Here is a 19,512-nt window from a genome sequence, read left to right as displayed (position 1 = left end):
TTGAAAAACTATTAATATTTTCTTTAGTGTGCTTATTCATTATTTTTAATAAACAACAAAAATGATATTTATAGTTTAATTTGTGATCTCTGTTATACTGTCCATTATTTCAATAGTTCTTAAGTTCTTAACGATTAATCTGCTACTTTAGGAACTTTCAAAGAGCTCTCTATGGTATAAGACCACTTTATGAATATTAAGGTAGTTTTATTATAAAGTTTTAAAAATATTTTTATTAATAACCATCCAGTTACACAATCATGCTGATATTCCTCAAGGAATATATATTTTATATGGAATATCCAATATACTTGGTTTAAGTGGTGAATATACCGATTATTTGTCTGTTGCTTTGTTGATTGTGAGGTTAGATATTGTTTTGTTTTTAATAAAGTTGAACAGATTTGTTTCCTCATTTTCATAGATTTTATATTTTATAGTAGTTTCAGTTTCACAGCAAAATTGAGCGGAAAGTACAGATACCCATATATACCCTATACCTCCATACACCTGAGGCCTCCTCCGCTATCAACATCCCACACAAGAGTGGCACATTTGTTATAATCAATGAACCCACGTTGAAACCTCATTGTCGCCCGAAGTTCAAAGCTTACATTAGGGTTTACTCATGGAGTTGTATATTCTATGGGTGTTGACAAATGTATAATTACATAATCTATCCCTGCAGTCTCATAGAGAATAATTTCACTCCCCTAAAAATTTTCTGTGTTCTGCCTATTCATCCCTCCCTCCCTCAAACCCTTAGCAAATAAAAATCTTTTCACTGTCTCCATAATTTTACCTTTTCAGAATGTCATATTGTTGGAATATTATAGAGTGTATACTTTTCAGATTGACATGTAATGTTCATTTAAGTTTACTCCATGTCTTTTCATGGTTTGACAGCTCATTTCTTTTTAGTGCTGAATAATATTCCATTGTCTGGATATACCACAGTTTATTTATTCTTTCATCTACTGAAAAATATCTCGGTTGCTTCTAATTTTGGAAATTATGAATAAAGCTGCTATAAACATCCTTGCGAAGGTTTTATGTGGACCTAAGTTTTTAACTCCTTTGTGTAACATTGCGAAGCACAATTGCTGGATCATATGTTAGAGAATATATATAGTTTTATAAGAAACTGCCAACTGTCTTCCAAAGTCATTGTATCATTTTATATTCTGACAACAGTGAATGAGAGTTCCTGCTGTTCCAAATCCTTGGCAGCATTTGGTGTTCTCAGTGTTTTGAATTTTTGCCATTCTAATAGATATGCGGTGGAATTTCACTGCTGTTTTCATTTGCAATTCCCTAATGATATATGACGTAGAACATCGATACATATATTAATGCCTTTTTTTACCTACCATACATGGGTTACAGGAGCACTTATTTAATATTTAAAGAATAAATAGATGAATGATTAAATTAATAAAATCAAAACCAAGGTTCTGACTTTAGTGGTGAAATTTCTGACACCACTAGAGGCCAAAACTGAGACGGAGAGAAGTAAATTTGACATGAAATCCTTCAGCAGCATCATGTGAGCAGCTGCCTTGTCCACAGCATTCAGAGTGCACTCTGAACACAGACGTTTCCTCCAAGAGCAGAATACTTATTCACCTGCACTCTAAATAGTTTTGATAATCATAAGTAGGGGAGCTGTCCCTCTGTGAACTGTCCTTCTGTGAACACCCTTAACATGTTTGATCTAAGCCACAAGATCATGAGTTCAAAGCATACTTTCTTTTAGTATTATAAATATTAGAGAACCTGAAAAACAGGTAGAGCCAACTGGACAACTACTAGGCAAGTACTGATGAGCAGAAATAAAATTAAAACATAAATAAATAAATACTCCATCACAAAATGAATCTGCATACCAAATTCCAAAATACATAAAAATCCTAGTGCTAAGAAAGACAGTAAAAAAAATTAACAAATAGAATTCAGTGTAGATAATTTTATAGAAGAATCTGACAAAAATTTTATTTCATTTTATTTTACATGAAGAGGATTTATTGGTGGCTGTGAGTAAGGAGGGGGCAGTGTCAAAGCCCTTACTAGTGCAGAGCTTGCCATTTGTCCAAGGGGTCACAACTGGGGATATGTGTGACTCGAGGTCCTTCCTGGAAGAGCCACTTTTCAGACACCATCTCTTCAAATGCATTCACATTAAACTGGTAAAGCCCTGCTTCTTGATGATGTGGAATTTATGGCAGCCAGGGGACTTGAAGTTAGCCCTGCATAGAGCCTCAGTCACATTGTTCTCATTATGCACGTTGGTGTGGATGGACATGATGTCTTAGTCAATGTGAATCCTAGCCACTGTGCCCTGGTGGTTTCCAAAGGCATCCTGCATACCTGTCTAAAGCCTAGATTGGGAACAGCATGAGGTCACATATGGATGTCCACTGGAAAGAGCTATTTCCATTGTCCCTTAGGGCAACCTGTATAAGCAACAGGCTACATACACTACTATTTGTAGCCTTTGCACCCAGGTCTCTAAGGGGAAAAAAGTACAATTGCCTTAATTGGCTGTGCAGATAAAAATGCTAAAATAAGTGTTTCAGGTAAATCTAAACGATAAATGCAAGAATATGAAAAATATCAATTCTTTGTAAAAATGTTAAAAGAGAAAATAAAGGAGGGGGTGGATATAAAATTTAAAAGTTATTAACCTTGAAAAAACTATGCTTATAAACATTGGAATACTTTTAAATAAAAAAAACTATTTTAGAAACAAATACTCTTGTCTGGACAAGTTTGAAAAGAGAAATAGTAACTCATAGCATAATTTGAGGAATTAGAATTTCACACAAATAAAAAGGTATGTTTGTGCGCGCGCGCGTGTGTGTGTGTGTGTCTGTGTATAAGTGACATGGATAAAAGATTGAGAGTCTGTAATATGTCTCTAACAGGAGTTCTTGAAAAAGAGACTGGAGAGAATGATGCAGATGCAATATTTAATTCTGTATGTGTATCTTATCATGAAGCCAATTATATGTGTTGAGTAACTTATGTAGTGACAAAATGGGAAGAGTCAAGATTTTTAGCAGGAAAAATCAGAAAGTTGGTACCATCCTTAACTGAGAGAGAGAAGACTAGTTGAAGAAGGCTTGGGGAAAAGATGACACTAATTTTGGATACCTCAAATTTGAGATGACTACATATGATGGATGAGTTAGCCATTTGATTTGAGAAGAGATTGTATTTAAAACCATGATCGTGGATGAAATCAATGAGGTAGTGAGGATAAAGAAAGAAAATGTCCTAGTACTCAGCCATGAGTTACTCCAGAGTTGAGATGTGTGAGAAGTGTTGGAGATTGACAAAAGACCATTGAGAATCTTAAAAAGAAAGAAAGAACACAAAACAAAGAATGAGGCATTCCATAAGACAAGTTGAAAAAAGAATATTTCAAGGAGGGGGAACGTGTCAAATCCTTTTTTTAAAAAATTATTTTCTATTGGAGTTTAGTAGCTTTACAATGTTGTGTTAGCTTCTACTGCACAGCAAAATGAATCAGCCATACCTATATGTATAACCCCTCCCTTTTGGATTTTCCTCCCATTTAGGATACCACAGTGCATTAAGTAGAGTTCCCTGTGCTATACAGTATGTTCCCATCAGTTGTCTATTTTATACATAGTATCAATAGCGTATATGTGTCAATCCCAATCTCCCATTTACTCCCACCCCACCCCTTTCCCCCTTGGTATTCATGCATTTGTTCTCTATGTCTGTGTCTCAGAAATTTCTGCTTGTACCATTTTTCTAGATTCCACATGTATATGTTAATATATGATATTTGTTTTACTCTTTCTAACTTACCTCACTCTGTATGACATTCTCTAGATCCTGATAATAAAACAAAAAAGACAAAAACCAGGAATTGCCCCATGAATTTAGCAGCAGTGAGATCAAACATTTTTAAAAAGTGCAAATATTGCTTATGGATATATATACATATTGAATTGTATACCAAATTCAGGCTAAAATATATGAAAAAAACTTGGTCTCTTTTTCACTTTAATAAGACACATCCCTTATTAGTGGAGTCAGATTTATGGTAATACTAAAACAAAATAATTATTCTGTCAATGCCCCTATCACTTCAATGTGTAAAACCATCAACAGGACTAATTTATGTCTGCTTGGAGCATAAAAGCAAATGGTAATCCTATTCTTCCTGCCACACCTCACAGGAATTTTCCAGTGATCCTGGGAGGAAAACAGAAACCCCAAGTATTAAATAAATTATCTTCCTTTGAAATTTTAACAGTTAAACTTTATTGTCTGGCTTGAACTATAATATCAGATCTTTGTTAGTACTAACTTTAAAAGGAATTGCTTACAACAGTCAATATTTGGCAAGCTTCAATTAAATCATAAATAATAAACTGGGTCCAAATTTATTCTTGTAAGTAAGATTTGATGACCTTTAGTCATTACAAATGCAATGGTGACTGATTAGCAAAGATGGAACAAAACAATTTTTAAAGTTAATGACATTAGCTTTAAATGTCATAGTGTTGATATGTCTTATGCAGTTGTACCACTTGTATTTGAATGTGGAAATACGTTCCAACACTTTTTTTTTTTAAATCCCGAGGCTGAGGAAATGGTAACATAAATTTTTGTAAAACTCCAAAAACAGAGTTTTACTCAATTGCTATAAGTCTCTCAGGTGGATTCCTAGGACAAACTGGCTTTTTTGGGCTGGGAATTCCCAGAATTGCAAAGAGAGGGTGGCAGGTGTTCAAGTCTTAACTGGGCAAATCAGGAAGAGAATATTCTCAGGAGTAATTACAAGTGAATTAGCTGATCTTTCCTAATGATTTCACAACAAATTTACCTTGCCTTGTTACTGCTCTAGGGGCAAAGCTAGTTTATAAACCATAATTTATTTTATTGCCTGGAGGGGTTTTACTGGCTGGTGAAAGTGCATGTGTCTGGAATTAAAAACTCAAAGACTAATTCCATGTTTATGTACATTTTGGTTATTGCCCATGCATTATTCAGTAGAAATCCAGGACTTGTCTTTATTGTTTTTTGCTTGTTTGTTTGTTTTTCCACAAGCAGAGAATTAGTAAAAACTTCTACCAGAAGATCATGGGTTCTGGTAGAGGTTAAACCTGGACAAATCCCAGCTCTACCACTTAGTAGGTGCTTGAACATGGGCAGGTTAAATAACGTCATTAAGCCTCAGGTTGGTCATTTCTAACATGGAAATGATTAAGAATGTTTTGCCTGTAGGGCTGCTGCAAAGATTCAATGAAATAATATATGTAAAGCATGTTGTACAATACCTGGCACAAAATAAGCATTTAACAAATGCTAGTTTAAATACACACACTCAACACTCAGTGATTTTTTCCAGTTTTATTGAGTAATAATTGTAACATTGTCTAAGTTTAAGGTGTACAGCATGTTGACTTGATACATTTATATATTGCATTATAATTACTACCATAGCATTAGCTAACACCCCCATCACCTCACATAATTACCATTTCTTTTTTTTGTCGTGAGAACATTTAAGATCTACTCTCTTAGCAACTTTCAATTATATAATACAGTATCATTAACTATAGACAACAATATTGTGCATTAGATCCCCAGAACTTATTCATCTTCTAACTAGAAGTTTGTATCTTTTGACCAATATCTCCATTTTCCCAACTGTCCAGTTCCTGGTAATCACTATTCTACTCTCTTTTCCTACAAGTTTAGCTTTTTTAGATTCCACATATGAGATATTATGCAGTATTTGTCTTACTCTATCTAACTTACCTTACTTAGCATAATGCCTTCAAGGTCCATCTATGTTGTTGCAAAAGGCAGGATTTCCTTCTTTCTCATGAATGAATAATATTCCAAAATGTATGTGTGTATATATGGTTTGGCCAGAAAGTTTGTTTGTTTTTTTCTGTAAGGTCTAATGGAAAAAACCCAAATGAACCTTTTGGCCAACCCAACATCTAGATCTATACTCAATATAATACATTCTTTATCCATTCATCCATTGACAGACACTTAGGTTGTTTCCATATCTTGGCTATTGTAAATAATGCTGCAGTAAACCTGGGAATATCTTCTCTATCTCCTGTTTTCATTTCCTTTGGATATATACCAGAAATGGGATTGCTGGATCGTAGGGTAATTCTATTTAAACTCCATACTGTTTTCCATAGTGGCTGCACTAATTTCCATTCCCAGCTTTAGTGCACTAGTATTCCCTTTTCTCCACATCCTCAAAAACACTTGCTATCTCTTATCTTTTTGATAATGGCCATTCTAACAGGTGTGAAGTGATATCTCATTGTGGTTTGTGGTTTTGTTTTGCATTTCCCTGATAATTAGTAATGTTGAGCACCTTTTCATGCACCTGTTGGCCATTTATATGTTTCTTTGGAAAAATGTCTATTCAGTTCCCCAAGTCTTTTTTTCTTAATTCTTTTTTTAAGATTTTTATTGGAATGTAGTTGCTTTACAATATTGTGTTAGTTTATACTGTACAGCAAAGTGAATCAGCTATACATATATATATATATATATATATATATATATCCCCTCTTTTGGGGATTTGCTTCTCATTTACGTCACCACAGAGCACTGAATAGAGTTCCCTGTGCTATACAGTACGTTCTCACTAGTTATCTATTTTATACGTAGTATCAATAGTGGATATATGTCAATCCCAATCTCCTAATTCATTCTACCCCCTCCTTTCCCCCTTGGTATCCATACATTTGTTTTCTACATCTGTGTCTCTATTTCTGCTTTATAAATAAGATCATCTATACCAATTTTTTCAGATTCCACATATATGCATTAATATACAATATTTGTTTTTCTCTTTCTGACTTACTTCACTTTGTATAACACTATCTAGGTCCATCCATGTCTCTACAAATGACCCAATTTCATTCCTTTTTATGGCTGAGTAATATTCCATTGTATATATGTACCACATCTTCTTTATCCATTCCTCTATTGATGGACATTTAGGTTGCTTCCATGTCCTGGATATTGTAAATAGAGCTGCAATGAACATTTTGGTACATGACTCTTTTTGAATTATGGTTTTCTCAGGGTATATACCCAGTAATGGGATTGCTGGGTAGTATGGTAGTTCTAGTTTTAGTTTTTTAAGGAACTTCCATACTGTTCTCCATAGTAGCTGAACCAATTCACATTCACACTAGCAGTGCAAGAGGGTTTCCTTTTCTCCACACCCTCTCCAGCATTTATTGTTTGTAGATTTTTTGATGATGGCCATTCTGACTGGTGTGAGATGATATCTCATTGTAGTTTTGATTTGTATTTCTCTAATGATTAGTGATGTTGAGCATTCTTTCATGTGTTTGTTGGCCATCTGTATATCTTCTTTGGAGAAATGTGTATTTAGGTCTTCTGCCCATTTTTGGATTGGGTTGTTTGTTTTTTTAATATTGAGCTGCATGAGCTGCCTGTAAGTTTTGGAGATTAATCCTTTGTCAGTTGCTTCATTTGCGAATATGTTTTGCCATTCTGAGGGTTGTCTTTTTGTCTTGTTTATGGTTTATGCTTTCCTTTGCTGTGCAAAAGCTTTTAAGTCCCATTTGTTTATTTTTGTTTTTATTCTCATTACTGTAGGAGGTGGGTTAAAAAAGATCTTGCTGTGATTTATGTCAAAGAGTGTTCTGGCTATGTTTTCCTCTAAGAGTTTTATAGTGTCCAGCCTTACATTTAGGTCTTTAATCCATTTTGAGTTTATTTTTGTGTATGGTGTTAGGGAGTGTTCTAATTTCATTCTTTTACTTGTAGCTGTCCAGTTTTCCCAGCACCACTTATTGAAGAGACTGTCTTTTCTCCATTGTATGTTCTTGCTTCCTTTGTCATAGATTAGTTAACCATATCAGAACTCACTCATTTTTAATCAGATTTTTTCTTTTGTTACTGAGTTGTATGAGTTTTTAATTCTCTGTACAAAATATTGCCTAAAACTTAACTGCTAAGTAAACCTATATGGTGACAATCTTTAGATGTTACTGAATTTGAAATCCCAAATTCTTCCTACTTTATTTTTCTAAAGAGTAAATCTGATCATGTGACTTTCATGCTAAACATTCAGTGCCATGGCTTCAATGGCATACAGGGCCCTGTTTGACTAACCCCAAAGCTCCTCTCCCATCTTATCTCTCAACTCTTTTGAGCATCCTGTGGTCTAGCACGCATACTATTCTCTCTCTTTTGCCATTTCTTATTATTTGGCTGCTCCTTTACACTTCTAAAGATAGTTCAATATCATTCCCTGAGTAGGTGCCTCTCCAGAGACTTTGAGTGCCACTGCCAGACTCCTTCATGGATTGTGAACTCCTTGAAGAGAGGGATTGTTTTAGCTCCATTACTAGTACATAAAAAGTTTGTATAACTTGACAAGAATATTAATGCTGGGCTTCCCTGGTGGTGCAGTGGTTAAGAATCCGCCTGCCAATGCAGGGGACATGGGTTCTAGCCCTGGTCCGGGAAGATCCCACGTGTCACAGAGCCAGTGCGCCACAACTACTGAGCCTGCACTCTAGAGCCCGTGAGCCACAAGTACTTAGCCCGCATGCCACAGCTACTGAAGCCCATGCCTAGAGCCTGTGCTCCGCAGCAGGAGAAGCCACCACAATGAGAAGCCTGTGCACCACAGCAAAGAGTAGCCCCCGCTCGCCACAACTAGAGAAAGCCCGTGTGCAGCAACGAAGACCCAATGCAGCCAAAAATAAATACATTTATTAAAAACAAAAAAAGAATATTAATGCTTTCTTTCATGAAGTTATTTCTGGAATGAATGGCATTTCATATATTGAGCAAAAATTTTTAACCCGTTAGAATGAGAGCTCTCTGATAAGGGAAGGGGGTTTTAATGACAGCAGAAGCAGGTTCTATTTCCAAGAGAATTGTCTATTTTAAAGGAAGACCAAATCAGACATAAAGAGAAATACTACTGAGAGCAGTGACTTCCACAATAAACTTTTATCTGTATGAGAAATTAGAGGGCTCAAGAGCTAGAATCTTATCTGTCATCTTCTAAAATAATAGTATATATAAAAATTGAGATGCCAAAACTCTGAATCTTCTTAGAATGCTGTCATAATCATCAAAAAGAGTATTCTCTATTTTTGCAAGGCTAACTGAATTTTATTGAAATAATAATAATAATATCTATATAAATAATAATATTTATTGAGCACTTACCATGTGACAGTCATGTTATAAATGTTTTGTTTATATCGTCTCACTTAATACAACCACCCCATTTGTCATGATAGTTACCTCATTTTATGAGTGGAAAAACAGAGGCACCAGAGGTTACGAGATGCATCAAAAAGCACAGAGCTTGTGAAAAAGTGGGATTTAAATACAGTTGTTCTGTCCTAAGAGCCCAGCCACTGTGCCATATTATATCCATACTATTTTAAAAGGGCTCTTGTAGGTATGGGATATTCTCTGTGCTGACTGGCACAGAGAATAATTACTATACTTGGTAAATTGGACTGTATTATAACTATATTTTAACTGACATCAGAAAAAATCATCATCTCACGTCCCTCATGTCCCCTCTCAATAGTCCTGAAGCTGCAAGAAATCTGAGATATTCTTCATTATTTCACACATGTTGACACTGAGTGTCTAGGGGTTAAAGGACTTACACTAGATATTAGAGCTAGTTTTGTGCTAAGAATAAAACTCTCATGAATCACTCTTAAATTTTCTAATGAATTAGAGCCAAGTTCAGTATCTCAACCTGTTCCTGAGATAACCTCAATGAGGAAATCTTTGAGCACTTGTAAAACTTTTGTTACACCTGCAACAAATTTAGAATTCACGTTGGCAAGGCCAACACTCATCTGGGGTATCTGCCATCACTTGGATAATTTCATGGCTGTAGGGTGGTTTTAAGTGTTTATAGGATGATCCTATCACTCATGTCTACTCAATTCTAAATCTTTCTGTAAAAATGTAAATCTTAATTAAAGTAGAAACGAGTCCACATATAGATTTTAAATCATAACATTATATTTAAACAAAGGAATGATTTTTAAAAAGTAGTGTAAATATTTGGTTTTCAACGAAGTATCTTTCTTGCTGCCTATATTATATTTTACTATAATTTAAAAGAGAATATCTAAGGGTTTTTTTTTGACCAAAGGCCTAAAGCTCTGTATTTTTATTTTAATATATATAGGTGGCTGATTCCCTTTGGCCTTTTTCTCCATTATCGACTTGAAACTATTTTATAGACAATTTTATCTTTATCCATTTTGAAATTCTACTTTTTCCTTCTGTGTGGCTTAGAATAAATAAAAAGACCTTATACAAATTTCTTATTTTCCCTAGTTCCTATGCAGCTGAGTGTTTCTCCCCTTTATTGATCTCTTCACCCCTTATTTTAAAACAGAAATAATCTTTAAATTTTAAGGAGTCATCAATCGTTAAAGTGGATTGTGACTTAACAACTTCTTGGGGTAGAGGGAACCATAAATACTAAATGAAAAGTGCATAATGTTGTAGATCACGTCCTGATTTTAGAAACATTAAAAAGAGAAAAAATTGTGCATCCCAAGAATTGATGAAATACGCATTCGTTGTTTAGATTTCAGTCCAGTAACTCATCCATTTCCTGAGCTGTTCTCAGAAGGAGACTGTTAGGGAATTTATAAAATATTATAACATCTGCCAATATTTTAGAAGCAAAGTATTTAAGTCACATCTTACCCCTAAACTCTATTGCTTTTCTTTATATGGGTTATAAGTTTTCCAGTTGCAACCGTATTTGAAAGGACATGTCCATTTTTCAGGCATTTTAAAAACACATTTAAATTGAAACAAATGTGGCTCTGAAGCATTCATATATAGTGGTTTATGCACAGTTTTAGGACGTTTTAAAATAGGAGATGCTTCCTGCAGTGAGACGCAGAAATCTCTGGTTTTATTTTGAATACCACTTGCAGGTGTTTTTACTTTTGGTTTATACTTAATTGCACTTTGGAGACATTAACACATGTTTTCAGCTGCCTGGCAGCAGTCGTATATTTTATTTAAGTCCAGAAAATAATGTGACAAACACATTTACATTATTTATTATATTTGACAATCCTAAGTATCCCCAGATTTTGACTTTTACCATGAAAATTCATTGAGACCTCATCAACCCACCTTGTAATTAAGTACACTGATTTACAGCCTCTCATTCAACTGTCACAGTAACTATTCCTGTCTTATAATTATGGATACCTCCTCCTACTTGGTTCTTGCCTATTTTCTGAACCTTATTCCCCAAGTTTTCTCTTTATCCTACATGAAATCTTCACAATAAATTCATGCTTTGCTTGATTTAGCCATTATTGGTTTCTATTATTTGCAAGCAAAAATCCTGATTAATACCTAATTTCATTTGAAAGAACAATGTAAAATGGAAACTCCTCGTAATTTTGGAATTTTTACATTTACGTATTGCAAGATTATAGAGATTTATATCTCTTTCTGTTTTGTAACCCAGAATGTCTGTTGGGTTTGAGCTACCAAGTAAGCTATACTGAAAATGTGATGTTTTAAGTTCCCAGGCAAAAATCAAAGCTAGATTAGCAGATCTAACTATTAAAAATATTTTGTTACTATCAGATTTGAGTTTGAGTTTTATCATAGAGATAAGGGGAGATATTAAATGGCATTTTAGGTAGATTCCCAAGAAGCTGGGTTCCTAAGAAGGCTGTAGGGACATTTGTTTTAAGCCACCCCAAATTTGTACAGAATCCAACTGAGAGACATTCCTTTAGTGGGTAGTAAGCAGAGCCTGCCTTTTATTTAGAGAAGCCAAAATAGGTGGATATATTCTCTGCTCATATCCTGATAAGCATGAGCATTAGATATAAGCTTGGATGTTTGCTTTTTTGTTGGAGGGAGTGGCTACTCTGAATCTTAGGGCAGTGACAGAATTAACGATTATGTAGGGATAGGTGGAAAAAAAGATTTAAGTATGGTGTCAAGAGAACAGAGCAGCTGGTGCTAGAAGCATGTAGCTGAAAAATCCAGGCGTATACACACTAGCTTCAGGCAAGTGTAGAACAGGGGAGAAGGACCAAGAACATCAGTAGAATTCAGTATTTCTCTATACTCGTGTGTTCTTTTTCTATGTTATATTCAGTCTCAGGTGAGTTCTGACATAGTGATGACCCTCGGCACATTTTCCTCAATGATTCTTGAAAATGAGAGTTTTTTATTTGAGTCTCACCAGCAACTTTTATGTTAACTTTACCAACTCTGGATCAAGCCTCTGATTGGCTGAGCTTGAGTTTCATCCTTTGCCTTGATAGAGTGGGTAAAGTTAGTGTCACACAAGCCACGCGGAATTAGCATGGAAAAATATTTTTCACAAGAAAAAGCAAGGTACAGTTATTAGAAGAAGGGATAGTAGAAGTATGACAGGCAAGAAAAACAGACATCTAAACATTTTATAATTCTTTTAATCTACTTTTTCTTATGTCCCCTCAAGCGAGGCATAATCATTATTGGATCCTAGCATTTGGGGCATAATTACATGTGTACATTGTTATTTTAGACCTTGTAAAAGTACCATTAAGTTTGATAGGGATGAGATCCATTGTTTAGAAGGTAGATAAAATGATACAAGTCTGATTAAACTGTAAAGGCTATGTTCTTTTTTTTTTCTTTTTTTTTTTTTTTGTGGTACGTGGGCCTCTCACTGCCGTGGCCTCTCCCGTTGCGGAGCACAGGCTCCGGATGCGCAGGCTCAGCGGCCATGGCTCACGGGCCCAGCCACTCCGCGGCATGTGGGATCTTCCCGGACTGGGGCACGAACTCGCGTCCCCTGCATCGGCAGGCGGACTCCCAACAACTGCGCCACCAGGGAAGCCCAAGACTATGATCTTAATGCCTAAATGATAACAAGTCAATTCTTTCTGGGATTAAAGAAGAATGTGATCACTAACGTTGAGTAGAAAGGTTAAATCAGTGAATTGTCTGAGAATCAGCATTCCCTCTCCAATGTTCTGTGCCATCCATGTTTCTGAAAAACATGCCAGCTAAGAACTATCTCAATAAGGGCCTTGATAAGTCTTCCTTGTATCCGACAATTGGCCCCATTATGGGTGATTATAGTTAATTAATTATCCTCATTTCTGGATTTATTTCAAAATAGTGAAATAGTCTAATTCTTAAGCTCTGGAAATGACATTTATCTTAATGGAAACATATTGTTTACACAGTTGCCCAGAATTATCAACTGCCACAGCAGACTGTGGACACACAACATAATCACTGCTCATTTTTGTTGTGGCCACAGGATATCCATGTAGGACAATCTTCCTTGTGCTAATCCAGTTGCATGGTCCAAGTCTATCACACATATTTGAAGAGAAATATTCACTGCTTTATCTATCACTTCAGCATTGAACAGAATGAACAAAAGGAAAAGAAAGAAAGAAAAATAAATTAAAGAAAGGAAGGAAGAAAGAAGGAAAAAAGAAAAAAGGGAATAAAAACTTTTAACTGAAGATGCAAATTTTAAGTAGTATAGATTACATACATCAATTCTGAGATATGTTATTAACTTTATTATCATTTCTAATAAATTTACTCATGTATGGATGGTTTGTGTTAACACATAAGGCCTCATATTAGATGTACTTCACTAATCTTGTCTCAATTTTATTTATCTTAATTTCATTTTTTAGCTATTTTAACTTTCTATTTTGAGATAACTGCTCCCAGTTTTATTGCGAAATAATTGACATACATCACTGTATAATTTAAGGCGTATATCATGATGGTTTGATTTACATATATTGTGAAATGATGACCATGGTAGGTTTAGCCCATCCATCTTCTCATATAGATACAGTAAAAAGCAAAGAAAGAAAGAAGGAAAAATATTTTCCTTGTGATCAGAGCTCTTAGGATTTTCTCTCTTAACAATTTTTCTATATATCATACATCAGTGTTAGCTATAGTTATCATGCTGGACATTATGTCCCTAGAACATATTTATTTTATAACTGGAAATTTGTACCTCTTGACCACCTTCCTCCAATTACCCCTCCTTGTACCCTTCACCTTGGTAATCATAAATCTGTGAGTTTGGTTCTTTTTATTTAGTTTCTCTATCTGACTTATCTTCCTTCAGATTTCATCCATGTTGTTACTAATGGTAGTATTTCCTCATTTTAATGGCTGTTTTACATACATATATATCACAGCGTCTCTGTTCATTCATCCATCAGTGGACACTTAGGTTGTTTCCATGTCTTGGCTACTGTAAATATTGCTGCTATGAACATGGGGTGGGGTGGGGGTGTGTGTGTACAGATATCTTTTCAAGTTAATGTTTTCTTTTTCTTTGGTTATATTCCAAGAAGTGGAATTGCTGGATCTTATGGTAGTTCTATTTTTAATTTTTTGACTATCCTCCATACTGTTTTCATAGTGGCTGTAGCAATTTACAATTCCACCAGAAGTGCACAAAGATTCCCTTTTCTCTGCATTCATGCCAGCATTTATCTCTTGTCTTTTTGGTGATGGCCATTCTAACAGGCATGAAGTGATATTTTATCATTTCAATCTGCTTTTCCCTAATGACTAGTGATGTTGAGGATTTTTTCATGTACCTGTTGACCTTTTCTATATCTTCTTTGGAGAAATGTCTATTCAGGTCCTTTGTCCATTTTTTAATTAGGTTATTATTATTATTTTTTTTTTTTGCTATTGAGTTATATGAGTTCTTTACATGTTTTAGATATTAACCCCTTATCATCAAATATATGGTTTGCAACTTTTTTTTTCCCACCATTTCGTAGGTTTTCTTTTTACTTGTTGATGGTTTCTTTTGCTATGCAGAAGTTATTTAGTTTGATGCAGTCCCACTTGCTATTTTTTTGCTTGTGCTTTAACTGTCAGATCCAAAAAGACATTACAAACATTGGAGTAGCAAATTAATACAGAATGTTCTCATGTACCTTTACCCCAAACCTCTAATGTAACATCATACAATGATACTACAATTATTAAGCCAGAAAATTAACATTAATACAATATTAGTAAACAAACTATAGACCTTATTTGAATTTCACCCATCTTTCCACTAAAAAACTATAGCCATAAAAATGATGAAAATCAAAGTGAATAACAAATCTCTAGAGATAGTAAAGATATATCCCTTATGTACAAAAACAATAAGAGAAATCAAAAAAGAAAAATAGACAATTTTAATAAAAAAATATTAAGATTACACATGTCAAAAATATCATAAATAGAAATGTACAGAAGGAAACTTAGGGTATTTTTTTTAACCTACAGACTGAGCAACACTGCAGAGTTAGAACATCAATATGTATCTCGTTATTATAGTTTATGAGCTTTTAAATACAGGAATACTGTACATTAAATACTCTTTAAAAACCTTAATCTTGTGTTTTGTTGTATAATGAGTACAAATATTTGCAAAAAAAACATTACTAAGTGAATCAAGATAACTCCTCATTTGTGTAAAACATTTCAAGGTATTAAAATTCTAAGTAAGTTTTTTACAATTTCAACTCTTAGCTAAGGAGGAAAAGTTAGACAAAGGATTCTTTCAAACTGAGGCAGCTGTACCCACTATCTGCATGACAGGAAAATAAAATAGGAAATGGTGTGCATAATCAGGTGAGAATTGTGTGTGAAGAAGTCTTTTTTTTTTTTGTACATTTTATGTATTTATTTTTAATGTATCTTTATTGAAGTATAACTGCTTCACAATACTACACTAGCCTCTGCCACACAACAAAGTGAATCAGCCATATGCATACATACATCCCATAACCCCTCCCTCTTGAGCCTCCCTCCCACCCTCCCTATCCCACCCCTCTAAGTCGTTGCAAAGCACTGAGCTGATCTCCCTGTGCTATGCTGCTGCTTCCCATTAGCTATTTTACATTTGGTAGTGTATATATGTCGATGCTACTCTCACTTCGCCCCAGCTTCTCCCTCCCCTCTGTGTCCTCAAGTCCATTATCTATGTCTATGTCTTTACTCCTGTCCTGCCAATAGGTTCATCAGTAACAGTGCAGTAAGTCAGAAAGAGATCAACAAATACCGTATGCTAACGCATGTATACGGAACCTAAAAAAAAAAAAAAAAAAAAAGGTACTGATGAAGAAGAAGTCTTAAATTTGATGTATTCATTCATTCAGTTATTCATTCACGCTGCATAAATTTAATTCAATTTGCTTATGATGCTCATCAAATTGACTCTCTTTAGAGCCATTATATATGAGATGTACTTTCCATTACATTGTTTGCTCCTGTAGAGACAGTACAAAGTCTAAATCCTGTGGGTTTTACAAAGTTTTCTGCTCTCCTTTAGCCTGCCTGTCTAAAAGAAGAGTAGGTACTCAGTTATGGGACAAAGAAAAGCCTGAGTGTAATGAGGGATATATAATTGACTCACTGTAAGAGTTTAGATTCAGATGGCTAACACTTTGCTTCCATTTCTAAAGTAATAAGTAACATTCTTTCTATGAAAGTCCAGCAAATAGAGTACACTTTTGAGGCCTGGAAGAAGAAATAGTTTCTGAGCATCAAGAAGCACTTTGAGTGCAATGCACAGGTGTCAGGAATATAAGTGGACTCTAAACCCATAACATTTAAAGGAAATTCAGACCCTAGAGTGTCTGTGACTATATTAGACTAGATTCCAAGGTGACCAGCATCCAGATGATGGTAGAAATAAATGTTTGCTGTTTAGAGGGGTGCTTTAAGAAACTAGTACCAACTACACATTTGAAACTAAAATTATTTTATAAGACAACATACATGAATATAATAAAACAGAGTTAAATGTAAGACCAAAGAAAGTTCCATATTTTCTAATAAATGTGTTAATGCTAATACATCAGATTTTTTATTAAATAAAGGAAACATTCTTTTACATTACAGATTCAACTCAATTTATTGCAAATCCACTACATCTCATATCATGAAGGACTTATCTGTGAACAAGACATAGAGAAATACTGCTGACATATTTAAGGAAATTTTTAATATTTTATAACTTCTTAGCAATAAAACTATGTTTCTTTCTTCAGAATAAAAGCTTGAAACACAAACTCTTGTCAGGAAACAAGCTATGTGGAATACATGCAGAAGAGGTAAGTTTTCACTTCTTATAGTTTCAGCTGAATAGAAACAATATTAGTGCCAATTTTTTTTGTTAAACCCAGACATCTGGTGACGGTTTTCCCCTAAAACATAAATGCAAACATTGGAATAAGAAAATAAAAACACATTTTAAACTTCTAGGTATTTTTGGATGTTTTGACAGTTCATCTCCAAAACGAAAAAGAAAAATTTTAAGCCAGTTAAGTGTCACTTTCCTAAATGATATTCTGGATTCCTTCCTTAACTGGATTATCAGGATTTCCTCACTAGCAAACACCTGGAAGGCCATGAAATTTTCACTTTTGGTACCTTCTATGTGATGTCTACACAGTTTTGCAGTGACAATCAAGTGTCAAAATGAGGATCTAGGACTGACCATAAAACTTAAGAAACAAATAGAGTCATTGGTTCTATTTGCTGGACAAGAATATCATCTCATACATTTCTCAGGGGGAAAAAAAGTCATTCTGTTTAGTCCAGGTTTAATTAAAATCAATTTTTTGTCCTCTTGATCTTCCAAATCAATCTGTACTTTATTTAATGTTGTAGAAATATAGCTCATAGTCAACAATTCTTAGTAATAGTAAAGACATAGTAGAAATAGTGCCATAGTAAGTGATTCTTTATACCTCAAGGAAAGGAGACAGCATTCAATGTATCAGCTGGAGCCTCAAAGAAGCATACACAAAGAAAAGATTAGTCGTGCAAATTTTTTTTAGTAGAAAAGCCTGTGAATGATAAGGAACAGGCGTGTTAGCCTTCAGACTTCAATGCAGACCTGATGCCTGTGAAGGAAGGGGAAAGGAAAGAGGTTTAGTTAGAACAAGAACAGTGTCTTACACAAGTTTACCCCTTTTCCCATAGCAGACTAGAAGCAAGGTACAGTGCTGGTGAACTACTTCTACCATCTCCTAAATATGGAGCCGCCTCTCTTTCAAAAAGCCTTTTCCTGGGCTTCCCTGGTGGCTCAGTGGTTGAGAGTCCACCTGCCGATGCAGGGGACACGGGTTTGTGCCCCGGTCCAGGAAGATCCCACATGCCGCGGAGTGGCTAGGCCCGTGAGCCATGGCCGCTGAGCCTGCGCGTCCGGAGCCTGTGCTCCGCAACGGGAGAGGCCACAACAGTGAGAGGCCCGCGTACCGCAAAAAAAACAAAACAAAACAGCCTTTTCCTGTTATTACCACCTTCCAGCAGGAGGAACAGGGAAGATTACCCAGTGACTCACAGGCATTGCTCTTTAGGAGTTTATCTAGGAAGTAATGGCAGCTGTGTCATTGTATTCTATTTGCCAGAACTAGGTCACATGCCTAGCTAAGTTGTAGGGAGGCAGGAAAAGGCCATTTAGGTTGGTGGCCATGTGCTCATCCAGAATTTGTTTGTTTCTGTTAAAGAAGGTGACGATACTTGCTTGGTGGACATATAAAAGTCATTATTGGGCTTCCCTGGTGGCGCAGTGGTTGGGAGTCCACCTGCTGATGTAGGGGACATGGGTTCGTGTCCCAGTCCGGGAAGATCCCACATGCCGGCGGAGCGGCTGGGCCCATGAGCCATGGCCGCTGAGCCTGCGCGTCCGGAGCCTGTGTTCCGCAACGGGAGAGGCCACGGCGGTGAGAGGCCCGCGTACCGCAAAAAAAAAAAAAAAAAAAAAAAAAAAAATTATTATGAGTGCTGGAGTTAGAGTCAACATGCAATATAATAATCCATTTATAATGTCTTTACAATAATATTATACATGAAATGAATAGAACTTTTTAATACATGGAAACTAAATGTTGATGCCCCATAAATGAATAATCAAACTGAATGGCATATAGATATGAGCCTATGCAGTGTTGTTTTTCCATTGTATTTTCCTATTTGGATATAAATAAACTCTTTATATTGTTGCTATTTGCTAGGTTTCTAGAAATACTGCGTATGTAGCATGCAGTTTCTGAATGTTACTTGTAAGAGCGTAAGCAAGTGGCTATGAGTTTTGAAACCACCTGGATTGAAGCTGTATTCTGAGATGGTTGACATGTTCCCAGATCCCCACAGCACCCATGTACAGGAAAAAGAGGTGTCTCCTAGGAGAAGGTGTCTGTGGTGTTTATAAACAAACAGAAGAATGAAAAAACAAACAGCAACAACAACCTGGAGCTACCTATATTTTTTAGCCCCTTAATTCAAAAAGATTCATATTTCTCATCTCAGTTCCTCAGAGGACATATTATTTCTGCATTCTTATTTATGAATTCCTAGACTTTTCATAGATCAGTAATGTATAACGTTAAAATAAATTGAAATATGTTCATTATAATTTATTCATTTGCTCTATTT

The 19,512-nt window shown here is 35.3% G+C and overlaps 1 protein-coding gene and 1 pseudogene across 4 annotated transcripts in view; one reads left to right on the top strand and one right to left on the bottom strand.

Annotated features, from left to right (window-relative positions):
- The window catches only part of LUZP2 (leucine zipper protein 2), a 449,267-nt gene that overhangs the window by 309,408 nt on the left and 120,347 nt on the right, over positions 1 to 19,512 (top strand). For all 4 annotated transcript variants that reach the window (XM_067749585.1, XM_067749587.1, XM_067749584.1 and 1 more), the window contains one exon: positions 17,121 to 17,183. In XM_067749585.1, the coding sequence (XP_067605686.1) occupies positions 17,121 to 17,183 (63 nt within the window). The remainder of the gene's footprint in view (positions 1 to 17,120; positions 17,184 to 19,512) is intronic.
- On the bottom strand, positions 2,426 to 2,549 carry LOC137231420 (small nucleolar RNA SNORA70; annotated as a pseudogene).

This window comes from Pseudorca crassidens, chromosome 9 (genome assembly GCF_039906515.1).
Source record: "Pseudorca crassidens isolate mPseCra1 chromosome 9, mPseCra1.hap1, whole genome shotgun sequence".
Classification (NCBI taxonomy): Eukaryota; Metazoa; Chordata; class Mammalia; order Artiodactyla; family Delphinidae; genus Pseudorca; species Pseudorca crassidens.
Note: the sequence above shows the minus strand (reverse complement) of the source record. Positions and strands in the feature narration are given on the sequence as shown.